This window comes from Passer montanus, unplaced genomic scaffold (assembly GCF_014805655.1).
Source record: "Passer montanus isolate IOZ18808 unplaced genomic scaffold, ASM1480565v1 scaffold17, whole genome shotgun sequence".
Lineage (NCBI taxonomy): Eukaryota > Metazoa > Chordata > Aves > Passeriformes > Passeridae > Passer > Passer montanus.
The window spans coordinates 12,250,582-12,271,876 of NW_024364270.1; the positions used below are offsets into that span (position 1 = coordinate 12,250,582).

Below are 21,295 nucleotides of genomic sequence, written 5' to 3' on the forward strand. Positions count from 1 at the left end.
TCTTTAAAGTCTGACCTTAATTCTGAGTATTTCCTGGATTTATGGTACTTAGCCTGTGGATATTTACAACATACCTTTCATATATTTTGTCCTCAACAACAGAATGTATTCTTAACCTTAATTCCATTTTAACATTGTAGAACAGAAACAATGTACCTTTATTACACTGCAAAACTCACACACAAACAACCAGCAAACAGCCCAAAACCTGCTACCTTGCAGTTTTTCAAATGATTTGCAAATACGAAGTATGTTGATTCTTTAATAATTGTTTATTTTAACTTTTATTGCCCAATTCAGGGATACACTCTGGCTACTTAATGCTGTGGTAAAGCAGCACAAAAATAACACAGCCATGTTGAGAAGCACGTTCCACTAGAGCATTGCTGAGCTGTTGGTTTGCCCCTTCCATCTCCCACCCTTCCTGTCCATCCCCATCCTCCACCCACCCTCTCTCCCCTTCAACCTTCACCTGCACGTGAATGCAAGCACATCACCAGCACCTGCCTCTGGCCTGGCTTCCAGCCCACCTGACTCTGACACACACCGACACCCACACCTTGCCAGCCCTACCCTGGGCTAGGTGGGACACACCAGTTATCTCCTAAAAATAACTACCTAAATCAGCCACGACATGCAGGCCATTTCTCATTAACTCATCACTCATCGTCAAGCAAAGGTGGTCACACCAAACGCTGAAAGTCATCCATTTTTAGTGACTCTCTGCTTGGTTTTTGACACTCTTGAGGTCTTCTCCCAAAAAGGCCAACACTCCTACAGTTTTTGGGGACAGTGAAACCAAGTCCGTAGTACCTGACTCTGCCAGACAGGAGGCAGAGCACAGAATTCCATAGAAAGAATGTCAGAGATGCCCAGCAACCTCAGACTAGCTGACTACTGCCCCAAATGGGCAACTGCCACAGAACTGTCTCTGCTGATGCATGAATTTCGGTAACAGACAATTTTAAAAAGCCCCAAACTGGCTTGACAACAGATGCCAAGTTTCTTAAATATGTTCTTTAAAGCTACCTCCTAATGAAAAACACAGATTCACTTGTAGGTCCTTAGAAAAAATTCTTTATAAACAGACTGCTTTAATTTTATGGAAGATCTTTTCATCTGTAACAAAAAAGCTGAATTCCTACTTAAAATGGAACATCCTTTTGTTAGCTGCATCTGATCCCTTTCTAAGTTTATTAATGCACTTCATTTTACCAGGTAAACCTTTAAGTCCTTTACTCATTAGTGTCACATTATTACTCGTTCTTTTATGACCTATGAAGTACTACTGTTCTAGAAATGCTAAATCCCACATTTATCCATAGTGAACATTTAGTCTATCTTCACTACTTCTGTAAAAAAAGATGTTTTTCTGACACTTCTTTCTTCAACACTGTCACATCTACAACGTATTTCCTACAAAGTTCATCGGTATAAAATCTAGATCAGATCCATAGCAACTATAAAAAAATATATAACAACTATTTCAGGACAAGGTTTTCCATCAGCGCCAGCGGTGCCTCTGCCACGCCCGTAGCGCTCACACTGGGATCAGGGGAGCCCCGCGCGCGTCCGAGCCTCACGCTGCGCTCCCGGGCCGTGTGACACGCAGGGCTGGCTCACCAGCAGTGAGACTGGACCATGCTACTCAAAAGGTCATGAGCAGCCTCGGCCACGGATGAGCCACGGCACTGCCACTGCCACTGCACCAAAGGAACCAAAGGAGCAGCCAGAGGTGACCCTGAGGGCTCGCACAACGCACGGACCTCGCTAAACGCTGCCAACAATGCCCCAAGAACCGCAAGTTCGCTTAGTCTGTATTTTTAACAACACAGGGCTTTTGTTATTATAAATTTCAAAACAAAACCAAAGAATTCCACATAATATTTATACTTTCAAAAGTACAATATTAATACAGGTCGGTCAGTTAGAAATAACAGCAGTTTGTTAGGTCTACAAGATTTAACGTAAAACCGGTTTACAAATGCTGAAAAGCAGTAGTGGTCCAATAGTCACCGTTACACATGAATTTCTCTCTTCCAGAAAATAAAATTAAAAAAAAAATCCCAATTCAAATTTACTAGTATCAATGAAATATTAATAAAACACCCCCAAACATGCCACAATCACTATTCACAAATAAAGTTAAAATGAAATATACAAAAATTCACTTAATACTGTTAAATAACAATAAACTACAAGATTTCCTGAACAGAAATGGTAGGACCCCTGAACGTTTTACAGTGAATGTCAGGAAAAATTAAGTTACCTATGACTATTTTCATGATATACCAGCCAAAGATTTACATGACCATTTCAAAATATACCAATAAAGATTTACAGTCTCTTTAAGATGCACTAAACAAATAGGTTCATAAAGGTGAACACAAATGCTTAAAAATACTGTAACCATCACCAAAGGTGTACTTATGATACTCACTGAGATGCATAAGCATAGTAGTAATATGTTTACTATCTCTGGAAAACAGGTAACATCTAAGATCTGAAAAACTCTCTAAGTTCCCATTGTAAAAGCTCTGTAGCATAGTGAGTTCTTCTCAAGTACAAACTTGCATCTTTCCAGTTGATTTCAAGTGAATAATGCATAAATGGGAGAGGAACAAAGTGGGAAAAGTGTGACATTATTCCCATATTTATGTAATTAGTTGTCCTCTTCCTCTGTAATGAAAAGTAAGCCAGGGTCCAACATATATGAATTGTCCTTTTACTATTTGTATTTCTAAGTTAAAAAGAAGGTACAAAAGTTATTGTTTCTGCAGGCCCCATATGCACAACAATGTGCAAATATGTTATGCTGGAGTAAGCCTGACAAAACGTCCAGCCTCCATGCTCTAATTTATCAATAGCTAACATAGGATCTGAGAGCAAATCAAAGTTACTTTTCACTTGTTTGAATCAACCTTCACACTATGTGCTTTTCAAAAACATAATATGCATTATAATTTTTCAACTATTTCAACACATACTTCCAATGTTAAATAAGGAATTAAGTGCCAAGAACTTAGAGCATTAAAGATGGCTCACCTATAGCCAAGCAAAGCTATGTTTACATTCCAGGAAACACTGCAGTTTAAGAAGTACAAAAAAACCCCGCAGCAGTAGAACATTTTATCAAGAGAAACAGCTGCATTCACATATTATAAAGCCATTGCAACTTCTTCAGGCATGGAACTGTTGTGTTAACTATACAGACAGTAGTTATTTAGCAGCAATGATTCCGCAATAAATAATGCACTGTGTTTCTCAGTCCTGCACAAAAATTGCAGCTACAGTTACATCAACAGCTGTAACCTACTGGCTCTAGTGGCAGAGGAGACCTTAAAACCAACTGTACAAAAAATTGTCACACTGTGACAACAAATATAAAAACATAATTTGCAGGTTGGAAATAAAAAGACTCCACTGTTAAGAGGACAGTGTAGACAAACTGCGATTCCAAGTCCACCAACAGAAAGCACTGCCTTTGGATCCGAGTCCTTGATCGACAGGATAGGCTTGGGCTTGACTCTGCACTGCCCCCTTTAGAAAAGCATGCTCTGCCTTCTGTTCTTCCCATGTCCTGCAACACAACACGGACCATGGTAAGAAACGGAAGCATTTGCACAATGGAGCATTAAGTCATTATCCACATCTTCATCCTTCTTCAAAGCAACACCCCTTGTGCTTCAATCAGCATCAGCATCTTTCTTTCAACTGCACTCACTGCACTGGTTTTTCACTTGGCCACCTCTAACCCCCATACAGCACTGGTCTGAAACTCCAAAATGTTCTCACCTTCAGAGTCTCTGCCCATCCCTAGTAAAAATCACATCTTGCTGTGCACTTAGCTTATGTGTCTCTACAGGAATCTTAGTAAATAATCTGGATTTTATTTTTTCAGTATATTCACACAAATCAATTTAACAAAGCATTTTTCAATTCCAAATGCCTCTTGCACAGAATTCTTTTAGCAAGCATGAGAAAATATCAAGCTTTCCATACCGGTCTCTGGGTAAGTGGAATTTCGAAAGCCAGGGTCTTTTTGCAATTGAATCTCTTTTAGACTGAATATTGAAACACCTGGAATGCAAGAAAGAAATTAATTCATATACAAATGTAAAACTATTGACCAAAATTATATTCTTAATTATATAGTTTAGATTAAAAAAAATCCTAATTCTCAAATATTTAAGCCACTAGATATCAGACTTCTTTAATACATTAGAGGGCTTTTCCTTTCACAATGTACTTAGTTTTAATGCACTATCTAAACAATGCTCTCCTACTTTACTGCTCCTCTTACTTTCAGGCAGAGTGTGTATTCTTGTTCCGAGACTTCTGAAGTACGCATGTTTCATGGCCTCTTCTGCTGAAATTCTCTTCTTTGATTCATACTGTAATAGAGTGTTGGTTTCCATTAAAAATCTCTTTGCATCAAGTGATTTCATAAAAGGGAGAAAGAGTTCTATCTCTCAACATTTCCCATCATTCACTAGGACAATTTTTTTCATTACTTTCATTTCACACATGAATTTATAATGGTTTATCAAAATCAGTACTGTCAACACATAACAAGATTGCTAAAACAGTAAAAATAACTTCTGAAATTAGATACAGGTCAAAACTACACCTAATCTTTATTTATGAATGGTACAATGGATTAGGCACCTCCTGCTTGGCATCTGTGCAATTCTAGGCATGGTTGCAGATGTTTAAAAAGCTGCACACAAATAAGTTACAGTGCTGCATCTACTCAGAGATGCAGGACTTGGCATCTTGCTTCCAGCTCATTTTTAATACAGATTTAAAGATTAAACCTACATACCATTTCAGCTTTTGAATACAGTTGCAGATCAAGGCGTAATATTACACCTTACTAACTCCTTCTCTAGTACCAAGCTCAGTTAATCATTAAAGAAATTTAGCATTTGTATTTAAAAGTTCTGGTTTAATACCATATTTCACAAGAGCTTTAGTTTTTTCAGGGCTAACATAGAGTAATTCTATTTTTATAAAAGGTAGTAAGAGAATAAATCAGTTCTGGGGGAAAAAAACAGCAAACATCAGTTTTTTAATTCTCACACTACAGACTTCTTCTCACACCTGTCATCCACTACAGACTTAGCTACACATTGCACTTTGAGACAGAACTAAATACTTTGGTTTCTAATACGTTTTGTATGCAATATATTATAACTCAAAACTTGCGCTTTTATGAAGCAAAGCCACAAAACACATCTTACTTGAAGGAACTTCGCTATCAATTCAATTCCTTCCGTGTCTAGCCTAAAAATAAAGACATTTTTAAAGTTAAAACAGTTATTGAATTGTATTTATGAAAGTAAAACCACAGAGGAACTGACATAATTAAATGATATCAAATATGAAAATTGTATCTAAACACAGAAATGCTTTCACCTAAACATTAACTCATGATAATGTGAATACATATGAGTCCTAACATCTCAGAACAAGACAATTTGGAAAACACTGGGGACACACAAATCCTTAGTTTGGATTGTCATTTACTAGATTGACCTGGACCATTTATTTGAATATTTTAAATTACTTAAGATTAATACTACTCATTTACTAGAGGGATACAACTTTAGATCTTCTTCAAAGTAGACAATGAATGTCTTTGTTATTAAGTTCATTTATAATAACTGCACAGACCCTTCATCTTCCTCATTATGGTTTTAAAATGATTACAAGAAACTGCTCAAGGAAACCATTTTAACAAACGGCCTGAATCTAATATATAACCATAAGAGAATTTGTGTTCTTCAGGAAATGCTGTGTGAATTCTCCAGCTATGGAGACTGGTGATTAATCGGAGTTTATCGTTCCACAGGTCATTAAGGAGCTGTGGTACCTAGAATGATATTAGAGGAAGTAATCACAAAGTACTAGGTTCTGCTTTCCATTATCATCTGCCCACACTAACACAAATGATGAATAGTTTTACACCATTCAGTGGCAGATTGCACTCGGAAATGCATTCCCACTTAGGAATATGCAAAGCCACAGGGATGCATATGTTCTATTAATAAAACACAAAGTACCTTGGTGCATGGTTGATGAGAGGTTGTGGTTTATACTTAGGAAAGTTGTAGTTTCTAAATTCATCACTGGAAGAAATGCCTGGCCATGTTTCCTGACATGGAGTTCCTGCATTTAGAAACAGTAACCAATTCAACTTCAAAAATGTAAACAAACAACTCTGACATAAAAAAGCATTTAATCCTGTAATTTAAAGGAGAAAGGGGAAAAAATATTCAATATGCCTATGTTGTGCAACCTCAGCCGTACAGTCAGCTGAATAATTTCTTATCACCGTGATTACAATGCAATATATACTACTGCTCTGAGACAAAGATCCAAAGTTCTCATACAAACACGGTGTGTTAACATTAACATTATTGAAAGTATCCTACTACTGCTCTGAGATAAAGATCCAAAGTTCTCATACAAATACGGTGCGTTGACATTAACATTACTAAAAGTATCCATTTACCAAGAAGTCTGAAAATTAAGTGCAGTTCATCTTCAACAGTTGAACCAGGAAAAAGAGGTCTTCCTGACGCCATTTCAAAAAATATGCATCCGACGCCCCTTTATAAAGACAGAGAACAAGATAAAGCAGAAATAATCTTTTAATTTCAGCTTGTAAAGGCTTCTGGGATTATTTTTCAATTAAAACAAATTATTGGTTGTTAGCCACACACTACTATTAAAATATTTAGAAAGATTTGTATTAACAGAAGAGCTGTCAAAGACTAAATAAAACCTGTGTCATAGCTATATTATATCCTCTTCCTTCAGAAGTTGAGTTAATCAATTTTGTTAAAGTTCATGGTAAAATACCATGTTACCCTGTCATTAGGAGAAGACGACTTGCTTTTTTCCCTAAATACAAAAATTCAAAGACTGCGTATTTGAATGTTACTATTTAACAGCAAAGCTGACATTTTTTCAGCTTGACTCAGAACAAAAATTTGAGTTAGATAAAGCTATACAAACCACATGTCAATTTGAGTTGAATACTCTGAAGATCCAAGGAGAACATCAGGTGGTCTGTACCATAATGTGACAACTTCATTGGAATAAGTCTTTGTAGGAACAGACTTCGCTCTTGCCAATCCTTGATAAAAAGGGAAATGAAGAGTCACGTACAGCTTGCTGAAATCCTTTTTGTATGAAATTGACAAACTATTTTTAGGACCTTATTATACTTGCTAAATACCATCATTATTATACTTGCCATCTCTTAATGTTATTTAATGCCCTAATAAAGAGATTTCTATTGCCTTTTAGTATTTATGGCAATCTCATGGTCAGCATTTTTAAGCAGAGAAGAAAGGTAAACAGATCAAAACCTGGACTAATCCTATAAATTTCATTAAATAGCATTAGACTGATATATGACACCTCCCTGTTGTGAAAACCTTCTGCATTGTTTCTGGAGAATTACATTGCAAAAGGCAGAAGGCAACAAACATTAACCAAATGGTGGAAACAGGCCAAACCAATGTTGCATCAGCAGGGGTTTTTCATCCTAACATTGTCAATTTGTCAGCAATATCTTCAATAAAATTCAGGTCTATCATGTTAGATGCAATTTTCTGAGCAACTTTCATTCACACAGAAGGGATAAAATCAGAGGCACAGAGCACAACTTTCAAAGGATCTTCCAGACACAGAAGGTAACAGGAAAATGTGGATGCCCCACTCTACTGTAAATCCCAAGGCATTTGGTGTATCAATGATAGTGCAACACCTGACAATTTAGCACATGAACAAACCCTTCCTTCCTCTCTCCTGGCATGGTCACCCTGCTTTAGAGTGACTGTGGAGTGTTAGGAGAAGCAACATGAGCTCCACCTTAAGGATCTGACTAGCTATCAATTTCACAGGAAGCTGTAAGACTACTTCCAAATTGCAAGTGGAGTGACAGTGTTACCTACAGAGGGATTACACTGATTGCTTATCAAGGCTGACTTTCATTTTCCAATTTTCCATTTGAGAACACCCAAATTCATTACAGACCCAATGCACTCATTTCTACTTTTAAGGAAAAATTATTTTCCTTTGCTGAGAGAAAAAAATAGTTATCACAGAGTAATTTCAGGCCATACCAAAGTCTGCAAGCTTCAGTTCTCCTTTCTCATTAATTAGTAGATTTTGTGGCTTCAAATCTCGATGTAGCACCTTTCTCCTATGACAGTATGCCAAACCACGAAGAATCTGATATAAAAATAGCTACAAAAGACAACATTTATATAAATTAGACAAAAAATTGTAATCTACACATTGCATGACTAGTTGGGCAATGAAGAGTTATGTACTGTAAGCAGGACAAAATGACTTCTCTAAAAAGTGAGTTACTTTCCTTATGAGCAAATTCTGGACATCATCATAATTGTTCTAAGATTTAAAATCATTTTATGCCTTAACATCATATTTTACAACAAAGACTTTCACAGTAATTTGTTCTGTTTAACTGAAGAGAAACACAGGGCTGTTTATTTTTAAAGAGCATTTACCACTGCCCTTCCCCACACTAATGTCTTTAAAGATAACTGTCTCTGACTATATACTCCAGTTGCCTTTGGCCACAGAGCCCCTTCTGGAAATGCAGCTCAGCAGCATTTCCATCCAACTGTGCTGAACTACGTAAAGAATGTCTTGGCACGCTACTGGAAAAATACAAGCTTAGAGAAGATAGAGAAATGGGTAAATGAGGATTATTAAAGCAGCCCAACTGCCTCTGGTATTTATATTCATCCTCTCACCTTGACACACAGAGGTTTATTTTAATCCTCTGGAATAGCAAGCCAAGCAAACAACTTCAGTCATGCATATCAATGGTGCACATATATAGATATAAAATTAGTGTTGGGCAAAGAAAGGTTTAGCAGTGGGCAGCCAAGCAAGTTTAATGTATCACTGCATTAAGGACTAATACTTAGCAGTTTCTGTATGTATAAAGGTCTGATCTCAAACATGGGACTTCTGGGTAGCTATTACTGGCATTTACCACACAGCAGTACTCAGTAGTCAGCATAAGTAATCAAATGTGCAACGAAAAAATATGAAGCATTACAGAAAGCAATGTGACAAATTCATCATGTAACAGGACCTCTGAGGAAAAACACTGGAATGTTTTAAATGACCATATTCTGATACATCCGTTTATTTTTGCACCAAGTGACACTACCAAATTCTTTTTCATAAACTGGACAAATACACAGCAGGTGTAGTTACATCCATCTGTTCCCAGTGTGCTGACATAGGATGCATCTGTGCTAGAAAAATAGGAATTGGGATTAATTTCTTTCTCCTTGCTTTCCTTTCTCAAGAGCAGAATGAGAAGCAACAAGTCTTGTTCCATCTACTCAGGCCTATATTGTTGCAGGGGTAGTCAGTTCCAAGCTTTATTAGCATGACTTCAATAGAAGTAAATGGCCCTCCCTAATGTGCACTGGGACTACAAGGCTTAGTCAAGAACGCAAAGCAGATTACAGAAATTGTGAAGCTTCACCTCAGTTGGCAGGGATCCTTTTGGAAATGCACAGGATGTCATGTATTAGCTCAAAATTTTGGTTAAAACACGAATACCTACAGAGATTACACACACCTTCATTTTGTCAAAACACAAAAACCTAAAATTAGCTGAGGAGTGTGAGAAGTGATGTCAGGGAGGTCTCTCAAATGTTAATGATGACTCAAACCCCCACAGTTATTATAAGGTAAGCTACCACAGCTAAGCAGCTGTTCTGGTTTCCCAGTGCCAACGGTACTGACCATATAAATTTGATCTCTGAGCATATCTTACACCACAGGCAAACAAGGAAAAACAATTCCTCTGCTTAGCTCAGATTCTGGCTAGTTAACTAACTGCACTTGTAATAAAAGTCAGGCTCCCACTTACAGCTTTCTCTTATTTTTTTTAAGCTTAAAGCACTGGTTATGAACTTGCAGATAATTAAAACCACAAGTGTAATTATGATTTTTGGTTGTCTCTCTGAAGTAGAAACAAATTAAAGCATTTCCCTTTGCAGACTCTCAGAGGAAGCAACAGAGCAGGTTATGGGCAGATGTCTTTCCCTGGAGATAATTACAGTAATGTGACAACAGAATGAAAGGGAAAGCTCACCAAACAGTAATCAATATCTAGCCTGTGTGCCAAATCTCTTCACTCATTTCACGACAGTACTGTACTCTGTTTGGAAGCTTGTTTCTAAAGCCCTAAGTATTAAAGAAGACTAAGAGTTCTGCCAGTTTTCCAAATAAAAGCCTGGTTTTTACAAGAGAAATAGCACCTGACCCTGACTTAGTTTCAGCAGGCCAGATTGGAGACTTGAGTCACTTGACCTGGCCACAACCATAACTAGAAGGAAAGGAAATCAGGCCCTAAGAAAATTTTATTTCCATTTTCTTACTAATGGAAAGATGAAAATTACTCATTCTTAAATACATATTTTTGATTTCTTACTCGCGTAGTGAGCAGTGGCACCAAAAACACATTCATGATTGAGGCCACATTTTCCTCAGTGTCCATATAAAAATCTGAGGCTATATCAAATTACAGACTTAGTAAAAGAGTATAAAATAATGGAAGGACAATAAGTCAAAAGGGTTATGAATGTATTATCTTTTAGGAATTTTAAAATTTTAGATATGTAACTTCAAAAAGAATGAAAACACATGAAATTATATAATCTCTTCTTTTCAATGTTTTAAACATTGAAAACAGAGACACTATCTGATGTCAAATGTAGCTAAGTCAGGCCAAAAAAGAAGATAAGTTTCTTTCTTTTATTTTTAAAGAGGCTAAACCATCTAGCTCCTGATTATAAAGTTCTCTGAAATTCTTAGGACAAAGCTGGAAGGTGGCCACTGTCACTAAAAACACTCACCTTTACATTGTGCATGCTCATGATGTTACCACAGTCATCCATGTACTGCTTCAGGTCCTTGTCCTGTCAAAACACCATCATCAGGGTTCAGTAAAATTGTGCACAACAAATCACATGAATATTACTTATTGTTGGAACTGAAATGATTCACCAAAAAAAGAGATTTCTGCAGAAGATACTAAATGATAAAAACCCCTAAAGCCTGCAGACAAATACCTTTGGTTTTCCAGAGGATAGAAATACCCTTTTCCCAGCAAGCTGTACAACATTACTTGCCATTGCCCTCTCCTCCATCTATGTGAGGCACAGTATTTTAGAGAATTGTATATTCTCCAATTACAATGAAAGTCAGCTATGTCACAACAGAAAAATATCATAGGAATAGAAAAATATCATTGGAAAATAGTGTGATTACCATTTTATACAGGTCATGATTTTGGACAAGCAGACAGTCTGATCAGGCAGATCACCAGTATCTGCTATTAAGAAAACTCTGAAATGATCCCAACAGTATTTACTAATTTACAGCCATTTAAGAACTGAATACATGTTCTCATTTTTAGCTGGATGACTGTAAATGCAGGAGTAAACTACTAGTCCTAGTAGTTTAAAAAAAGTACAGAATTTTGCTGTATTTCTGTTTCTTAGAAACAATACATCAAATGTAAAGCTCACTAATTGTTTAAGCACTTACCAGGTATTCAAAAACAAGAGTCAAAGACTTGTCTGTGTGCACAATATCATGTAACGTAACAATATTTGCATGTTTCAGATCTTTTAATAATGACACTGCAAGAGAAAACAGGAAAAACAAAATAAATAAGTGCAAAACACATGAGGAATAAATGCAACTTCTAGTTAGGACCATCTATATAAGCTATCTGGGGTTTTTAAATTAAAGAGCTATTTTTAAGAACATAAAACTCATATAGAGCAAGTTAATAAAAAAGGTATTTAATCAAAACAACAAACACACACTTGAGTAACAAGCTTGTATTTCTTAAACTATACATTTCAGACAGAAGTAGTTCTGTAAAATGTATTCTGAATTCCTGAAAGTTACTCACTAACAGCAGTCTAAGTATTTAATCATCCACTTGTAATACTGCATTTGAGATCACAATCACCCCCAATAAAGTGAATAAATTTGAAACAAAACTCTGAATATGTCTGAACTGCAACTTTCCTCATCAGTATTAACAGCAATTTCACTAATGTCCCATGTAGCCTATGTATTTCCAAGTACTGATGGTGATTTGGTCAAAAAGAAATCCAGAAGTATCTGAAATTCTAAGAACTAAAAAAAAGTTACAACCTTCTCTTATGGCTGTGCATGGTGCTCCCTCTTCATGTTCCAGGCGGATTTCTTTCAGAGCTACCAGATTCTCTGTCAATTTACTTCTCCCCTTATAAACTGTGGCATAAGTACCCTATACAATGGAAAAAGAAGGGAATTTTTACAAGTTGTTCCTTTATCAAAACATTAGTTAAGTAAGAAAATGTTAACTTCTGACTGAGGATCTAACAGATTTCATTCTGGATATGAATAGTTTTTACATTATATTCTTTTGACATATATAAAAATACAGAAGTGTTCTTTTAAGCATAGGACTGAACTCACAGAAGCCATAAGGCATGTATATGCCTAACAGCTCTGAAAATTACATGGAAACCTAAATACCACAGAGCTACCAAAGAAGTCAGATCAGGTAGCATTAAGTTCACTAAGTTCACTGCTGGGATCATTTACTCCTCAAAGTCTCTATCTCACTACAGATACCTAGCTCGGGTATCTCTGCACTATGCTGCAGTTATGTTTCCAAAGGCTGCAGACATACTTTTCCTCAAACTCAAACAAAATATGTAATTCCTTTGGATAGATTCTTGTCTTCATTATACATTTTCAGACAGCAAGGGATACAAAACCCTAGAAGCGTACTAAACTAAGATAAAAAATTCTGACAATACAGTAGGCAAAACTAATCCCTGCAAATGCCATGAAAAAGCAACAAAGGTGCAGAATCTGCCCTAGATCACTAAGGTACTGTAAGACTGCAGAGGATCTGGACAGGTTGGATCCATGGGCTGATGACAACTTTATGAGGTTTAAGAAGACTGAGCACCAGGTCCTCCACTTGGGTCACAACAACCCCAGGCAGTGCTGTGGGCTTGGGGAAGTGACTGGGAAGATGATCCGAAGAAAAAGATCTGGGGGTGCTGGCTGACAGCAGCTGAACATGAGCCTGCGTGTGCCCCGGTGGCTAAAAGGGACAATGGCACCCTGGTCTGTGTCAATAACTGTGGCCAGCAGGGCCAGGGAAGTGACTGTGCTCAGTGCTTGTGAGGTGACACCTCGAATGAATGCGGTGCCCAGTTCTGGGCCCCTCACTGCAAGAAGGACACTGGGGTGCTGGAGTGTCCAGGGAAGGGTAATGGAGCTGGTGAAGGGTCTGGAGCACAAGTCCTATGAGGAGAAGCTGAGGGAGTGGGGGCCTTCAGCCTGAAGAAAAGGAAGCTCCAGGGGATCTTACTGCTCTCTAGAAATGCCTGAAAGGAGGTTACAGTCAAGTGGGCATCAGCCTCTTCTCCCACGTATCAATGATAGGACAACAGGAATAGGCTTCAAGTTGCATCAGGCAGGCTCAGATTTGATAACAGGAAATTAAAATGTGTTAAATGGAGGACTGACTGCAATATTCACAGCAGAGATGCTGACCAGCCCTGCTTCTTTCTGCAATGTTCACTGCATCCCATTTCAGTGCCCCTTGTCCATTCTCAATTGTGTTGGTCAAGCTCAATCAAACTGGACAGGAATGACACTTGGCCTCTCCTGAACTGAACTGTTTCTCTGGAAATCAGAGGATGACTGGAGGGGGAAAGCTGCTGCCCCCTCCAAGTGTTATGTATTTCCCTTGGCAGCACCTGCCTGGCTGCCCAGCTCAGGTGTGAAGGTTTCTTTACCAGGACATGCACACTGCTATTGCCTGCACCTTCCAAGCACTGGTCCCTAATCCATCATGAATATTCCAAAACCTAAGTCATGGCAAGAGGACACCAGACTCAGTGTTATCATCAAAAACACACTGTTACCATCAACAGAATGATTTTGTCTATCTGGAAAAAAAGCCAGCCTACAGAAGAAGGTCTACGCAGCATATTTGTTAATGGAGTCTTGCTCTTCCCCAGCTCTGACAGTTTTCCTGCTTTATTTTTTATTTTGCTTATTATTTATGCATAAACATTTGTATAGTTGTGACATTGTTACACGTGTTGAATATGTTTGGTTTACTAAAAAAGTAAATTTAACAGGTATTTTCAGGATTTGGAAAATTTCAGTTGAACTTACACAATATTTTACATAGGACATTGTTATAATTCCAAAAGAAAGCTATACGTACCTCTCCAAGCTTTTCTAACTTGATATAGGTTTCCATTTTTCCAAATCCAATTTCTGACTGCAATGAAAAGAAATGGTAAATTGATCACTGAAACCAAACACTTAATTTGTACATAATTTAATGAACAAGCTAAATTTCATTTCAGAAAATTACCTGACAATACTTAACACTGCACAACTCCAGTATTTTAAAAACAAATTAGCACATTTTGATAATAGATGCATCCCAGCACCTAAGCCCAGTGCTCAGCCTGTTGGCCAGCCTACTGTGTATCCTGGAGGGACTGTGAGCTGAGTTACACTTCAACCAAAACCCCACTTTAACCTACCTCCAACTTAAGTTTTCTCTACTCTTCTGATGTGATTACTACTACTTGTTATAGCTTGTTATAGGTTGTTATAGCTTAAAGCATAGAAGTAATCTCAAACTAGTCCATCCTTTCTCTAGCTCAGCATAACCATATGCTGCTGCTTTTTTCAAATCTTATTTGTTTGCTATGTTCAAGATCTCAGCTTCAAGTTTCCTCTTCCATTCTGATTTGCCAATGCCTTTTGGACTGAAACTTCAGCAAGAAAATCCCTAAGCATCATTCCTCAGCAAGCTCCAGCTTTGTCTCAGCAGTTCGCAATTCATACCTCTTAACTCCAAATCTCTGTGTATTTTACTTGGATCTATTTATTCATGTTCTCTTTTTTTGTCACCAACTTAACTCTTCAATGCAAGCCAGAAGGGTGTGCCTGCCTATGTAACACATTTACTTCTGAACACTGTAAGATCATTATTCTTTTCCTGTTCAAATCCACTGCTACTCTCACATAACACAGTTATCTCTTACAATTATTTTCTCCTAAGACCACTGTGAATTACACCAAAGCTTCCTGTTTCTCCTGCAGTGCTGAAACTATTGCTCCTGAATGCAAAAAGTAAACATGTAAATGTGAATTCTTGAAACAATTTACAGAACACATACAGCCTGTACCCTGCCAAACCCCCAAACTCACAGGCTTCACGCAGTCATGCTTTACTGACAACTGAACACACACTGCAACAAAAGAGCCAGGTTTTCTCCCCAGCACCACCCCCTCCTTTAATTTCCAAACATAGCTCTTCATTTCTTTCCAAGGAACAATCCTTTGACCCTAAGCTGTCTTCAGCACCTAGATCCAGATGTCACACGCTGATCTGCTCCTAAAAATCTGATGTATTTTAAAATTTTCTACTATTTCATGGTAACACAAGGTAACATAAATACTGTTGACTATATTAAGATTTGAGAACAATATAATATGAAGAGAGGAAAAGTCTGATTAATACTTTGTTTTCAGAACACATGTATGAAAATACATCTGAACTAAGGGTAAGACCTTGTCTTCATATATCTAGGGGAAAAAATGGGTGTATAATTACATTCATATAACATGAAGAGCAATTCTGCTTTATTAAACTAGTGTTAGAACCAAAATGTTTTAGAACTGTATAAGGAGACTTTAGCATCACACACATTTAGGAGCTTGTCAAAGACAAACCTTTATCTCCAAATACAAGCAAAGTTGATATTTGCTACCCTTGTAGCTGCAGTGAGATTTCAAACATACCACTGATATAGGTGCAATGTTAGCAAAACAAATATTATGTTTCCAAAGTGCATTTTGACCTAGTTAAACAAATATACCTTGAAGTGAGTATTAGATGGTATTAGAATTAAAAAGACAGGTGGCTTAGTTTATTGGAGAAACTAAAGAAGAATTCATAGCCATTGGTATTGCTACCACCAGACAGTCTGGAATTTAAAAGCCAGATTTCTAAGAAACCTCAGTGTTTTTCATTAAGACTCATAAACTTATCTGTTTAATACAAAAAATCATACAATATTTCCTACATATAGAAGACAAGTATTCTTCAAGATCTGCTTTACAATGTGTTTAAATTTTTGATCACATCTTGGTTCCTTGTCACTCCTAAGGCAAAAAGGTCTTAAATTCCTCAAACTAAGATAAATTTCATTTTTAGTTCAAAATACTTTCTGAACTGTTTCATCTTCTTCTGCAATATGCATCTATCTTGCCTTACACAGAAAGACTGATGCACAGTATTTATGGCCTTTTACTTCTAGTGCATGCAATACTGTACATGTATACAGAAAAAGGAATCACTGTAAAAACTAATTTTTTGCTTGTATTTCAAAGAAAAACACCAAACCTAAAGTATAACAAGTCCTCACCTGGTACTTTTGATAGCCTTTTCCCTTTGATCCCTATTCAGTCTTGAAAAGAGACATGCCTTTGAAGCAGAGCACGATACTCATCTATTACAAGTAAAAGTCTGCTAGCAGGCAATAACAATTTAAGAACAATGAGTCCTTAGCTTTCATTTTTGAAAGCTTAGTTTGAAATCATAGCAAATGCATACCTGCATTCCACAGCAGTGCTGGCAGGTTTCATTTTGGACTTTAAAGCCTTTAAAAATGAAAGCGTTCTAAAAGGCGAAACCAAACACCCTTGTGATGGGAAGCTGATTCCAATCACACACCACATTCATTAGAGGGCACTGTTTTTCTGTCAGTCTTCTCAGAGGTAAAGAAGAGAGAACTTCAACTGCTCTTAGGGGTCACCGTTAAATGAGCAAGGGAATTCAGATTTACAGGAAAAATTCCCAAACACTTAACTCCACTGGCAAGGTTCTACTGAAAAGGTATTTTGCCAGCATCTGAAGAGAGGTTTGGGGAAGTCTGTTCCTCAGTTCCATGCTACAGCAGCAACTAAGTGGTGAATGAGCTACAAAATTCTGGCACAAGTATTTAAGCCTGACACATTATCATTACTTCCAGAGATTCACTCAAATGTTTTCCTTTTTTTAAGATTGTTTTTGCAAAAGGTGGCATGCAGATCAGAGCTTTATTAGTCCAGCACACTAGTTTTTTTCTTTCAGGGTAAAAATACTCAAACGCTGCTTTGTTATAGACCTTATTCACAATTAATAAAGATATTTTACAGTCAATAAACCTATTTAATTATATGTACTTTCCTAATTGTTTTAATATATATTTAATTACTTATTTTATAAATAAGTAATTAAATCAAGAAAACAACAATGTGCACTTCATAAATCTATTCAGAATTTCTCTGTGACAAATTTCTTACCAATGAATTTACTCAGTATGTCAGTACCAGTCTAGCAATTCTTTAAGACCTCAACACTAAAGAACACTGGTAGATGAAACTATGACTGAAACATATCAATTTTTTAAAAATAAGACCATAATTTTTTTATTATTCTAGGGATGTGCATGATTTATATGTATAAATATCCAAGTTTTCTAGAACTTATACTCTAATTATAGTATAGGAATACTCATTCTCTCATCTCCAAGGAAAAGACTTATTTTTTAAAGTAACCAATAATCCAAAAAGGTATATGTGAATTTATTCCTTCATTCTTCTAAGAAATAACATGTGCTTTAAAAAAGAAAACAAAAAAAAAACTTCACAAAACACCCACTATTGTCTTCACAGCAATTCTGAGAAAAAAACTGCTATCAAATACAAAAAGAGCAGTGAGGAGGACCTGCCTTTATATTATGCTGCTTAGGGCCTTCCTACCAAATCACGAGGGGACCCAGCCTTGACCTAAGACTGTGTGGCCTATTTGCTCAAACAGATCATCCCTGCTCTAAAAAGCAGAAGGATTTAAGTACGCACTTCAGGAGTTGAGTTTAGCCACTGATTTTAATAGGTCAAGACCTTCACTGAGAAATACCAGAGCACAGAGTTAGCAGAAGAAAAATGATACAAAGTGTGAAGTTCTTAATTGGATTTTGACAAGGATGATCAGGAATAAAAAGTCCAAGAGGAAATGAAGCAGGAATACACCTATGGAATACTGGCCTGTGTATGCAATGGATTCTGAAGCCCTGAGAGGCTGGCCAGGAAGGCAGGTGCATCACACTTACCAGGGATGCCCGACGGGAACGCCGACTCATGGGCTGGTCGAAGGGAGGGCTGTTAATCTGCAGCTTCTCCAGGTAGCCATCGGGTATCCTGATGTCAGCGGGCAGCGACAAGCGCTTGTTCAAGTCCTGCAGCAAATAATGGCAGAAAGAGAAAGGACAAGTTGAATTCAGAATTTCCCAAAACATGTAACATCTGCAGTGTTACTAAATAAAACTGAAATATTTATACAATGAAAAATAATCTGACAAAAATGGTTTTAAAAGCATATTCTCTTCTTAAAATACCTCAACTTGCTTATGTAAGGTTAAAAATCCTGTGCAAACTTTATTACTCTGACAAGAGGAATGAAATATTAAAATGCAAATAACTACATTGCGGGTAAATGTTTACTCAAATACTTTATTTATTTATTTATTTTATTCAAATACTTTTTTTTGAGTTTACTCAAATACTTATAGGGACCTGGAATACCAGAAACTAAGAATTCAGAGAATTGTGGATGCATTTCTTTTCATACAGCAGTTACTTTAGTATAAGAAGAGGTTTCCATAATTCAAAATATATCATTCTCTCTTTCTCTCAACTCCAAAAAAGGTACAAACTTAGTCTATTTTTTCCCAGTTTCACAAAACAGAATCACTTCATTATTAGAGCCAACTATTATGAATATTATTACATTTTTAAATTTATGTAATTTGTAAATTATGTAAAATGATGTTAAAAATATCACATTAATTATATTTATTTGTGACTCTTTACTACAGGATCTTTTGAAAATGAAAATACCATTACATGAAAGCCATTTTCTCTGCATCACATTCTGTTTTTCCCCAGTAAATTCTTCCAACTACAACATACATTATTTCTAAGACAAGAGGGAAAAAAAATCACTTCATTTTTTACCAAATGGGAGGGGGGTAAAGAAGATTTGTTTCTGCACATTCTTACTGTTTTTATTTTCAGTTTGGCTTTAATCTCAAACATGGCAAGAAACAAAAATATTAAATATTGTCTCAAAGTAGCCAGTCACCATCTCACGAGATAAAAAGACATCACAACCAGACTCGCAAAAAAAGGTAAGTCATTTCTGAAACAGCAGGAATTGTTTTTCAGTGTAGGTAGTTTATCCAAGTAAAGAAAGTCATGCTCAATATCAAAGCGCACAATCCGCCCCCAGAGATTACACCCTGAAGCTGAGGACATCTCTGGAAGCACCACTGTTTTCATACTTTTCTCCAGCACAAGAGTAACTCTGTATTTCTGCTGGTAGACCTGAGATTCAATCAATACTGACCTGGGGGCAGTAAACCCTTCTTGAAGGTACTCTTTTCTGTCTTACCTACCACCTCCAGCTGGGCATCCTGAGCTAACCCAAATGTTGGCAGCTACATCCCTGTTTGGTTCCCCTCAGGCTTGACCATGTGCTTCTACTCATGTCTGCAGCAGCTTTGAACTATTTGAGCATGCTAAATAATCAAGAAACTCTCAGGCAAAGTGCATAGCTTCCTGCCAGCTTTGTGCTCCAACCAGGTTCAGTGTAAGGTCAGACAAGCTCACAGCCTGAATGCAGGGCAAGGGAGGCACAGCAGGGCAAGCCCGGGAAGCCGGCAGCCAAATTGGCTTAGGTTGACAAAGAACTGGATCTTCAGACTTTTCAAGATTTGAGATCTTGGTGAACAACTTGCTAAGCTTTCAGTGACGAGAATGTATTTGAACCATGTATATACATGACCTGTACACATACCTGGAGCAAAGGCTAAGCAGAAAACACCCGTTAAAGAGACAGACTTTGAAATACCTATGTAATGGGAATTAGTTGAATCTCAGGTAGGACTGAAGTGCTAATATATATCCCCCTGGATGATTTACATATGCTATTCACTATGGCTACCCCATACAGGCAGAAATTTTTGAATAGGAGTCAGCAAAGCTCTAATTTCTGGCAGCTGATCCTCCTGTTCTCCTTTTGCTTCTCACACATCCCTAGGTACAGAGCACAAAGCCTGTTAGCTTCTGCTTTGCTGCCCAACATGAGCTTCTTTGCACAACTGGAAAAATTAAAAGTGTCAATATTTTACCTAGTACAGAATTTTTAAACTGTCTTTAAACAAAAAAAGTGCTGTTCACAGAATGGCAGCTTCGACCAACATTTTGAAACTAAATTAAAAGAAAACAAAGTATGGCTCCATTCTGGCAAACTTTCTGGCTTATTAACTCATTTTCAACTTGCATATTTTAAATTTTTTAAAACACTGGCAATTGTAAAACTGCCTGTGTGGTTTTTGGGAGAGTGGTAGAACCAACAAATCGTAACAGGACCTGCAAGTATTCCCTAGAGTAAAACAGTATTTTCCAGTACAGTATTTTCCAGTAGTTCACAACAGTTCTTTTCGCCAGGCTCTGTTAATGCCTCTCTCCCACTGAAGAGGGTTTCAGAGCATGGAAAAAAAAGCAATATATCCTATAGTCTACAGCATTCTTCACAAAATTCTGGTAGCTGTTCACAACAGTTGAGCACAAAGGAAGGCATGCCATGTTGACTTAAAGAAAGCAGCTTTGACATCTCTTGGAGAGTAAAACCATGAAACAGCTGGAACAAGACAGAGATGACAGAAAAAGGATCAGCATCTACCTCACTCACATGTAATCCCACATCAGCACTGGGCCAATATAGTGGCTTTTTGCTTTTTTTCTGACGGCTCAAGAACAATTTGAAAAACACCAAAAGAACAAAAGAAAGTATCAGTGAGCTGAGTTTTTCAATGTAACTTCCTGAACACAACAGATACCACCACTATCCTATAAACTCTGTGACAAAATCCCTTTTTCCTACTCTTACCTACTAACTCCTGTGGCACAGAAACCTGTTGTAGAGCTCTCACTGTCACACAGTCCCACTGTCTTTGTTAACAGGAGTGTTTACAGGGATTTTAACACAAAATGTTTACAGGGACACTGAAGTTATGGACCTCACCTCAAAGGCCTTAAGAAATACTGACCTGATAGTATCCCAAAGCTCTCCATA

The 21,295-nt window shown here is 37.2% G+C and overlaps 1 protein-coding gene across 6 annotated transcripts in view; it reads right to left on the reverse strand.

Annotated features, from left to right (window-relative positions):
- Positions 1–253: 253 nt before the first annotated feature.
- Positions 254–21,295, reverse strand: part of CDK17 (cyclin dependent kinase 17) — an 89,494-nt gene continuing 68,452 nt past the window's right edge. For all 6 annotated transcript variants that reach the window (XM_039704231.1, XM_039704230.1, XM_039704227.1 and 3 more), the window contains 13 exons: positions 18,270–18,395; positions 14,321–14,377; positions 12,238–12,352; positions 11,617–11,711; positions 10,923–10,985; positions 8,139–8,262; positions 7,024–7,144; positions 6,518–6,615; positions 6,066–6,171; positions 5,244–5,286; positions 4,304–4,394; positions 4,003–4,080; positions 254–3,580 (listed from right to left, as the gene is read on the reverse strand). In XM_039704231.1, the coding sequence (XP_039560165.1) occupies positions 3,543–3,580; positions 4,003–4,080; positions 4,304–4,394; positions 5,244–5,286; positions 6,066–6,171; positions 6,518–6,615; positions 7,024–7,144; positions 8,139–8,262; positions 10,923–10,985; positions 11,617–11,711; positions 12,238–12,352; positions 14,321–14,377; positions 18,270–18,395 (1,155 nt within the window). In that variant the 3' untranslated portion in view covers positions 254–3,542. The remainder of the gene's footprint in view (positions 3,581–4,002; positions 4,081–4,303; positions 4,395–5,243; positions 5,287–6,065; positions 6,172–6,517; positions 6,616–7,023; positions 7,145–8,138; positions 8,263–10,922; positions 10,986–11,616; positions 11,712–12,237; positions 12,353–14,320; positions 14,378–18,269; positions 18,396–21,295) is intronic.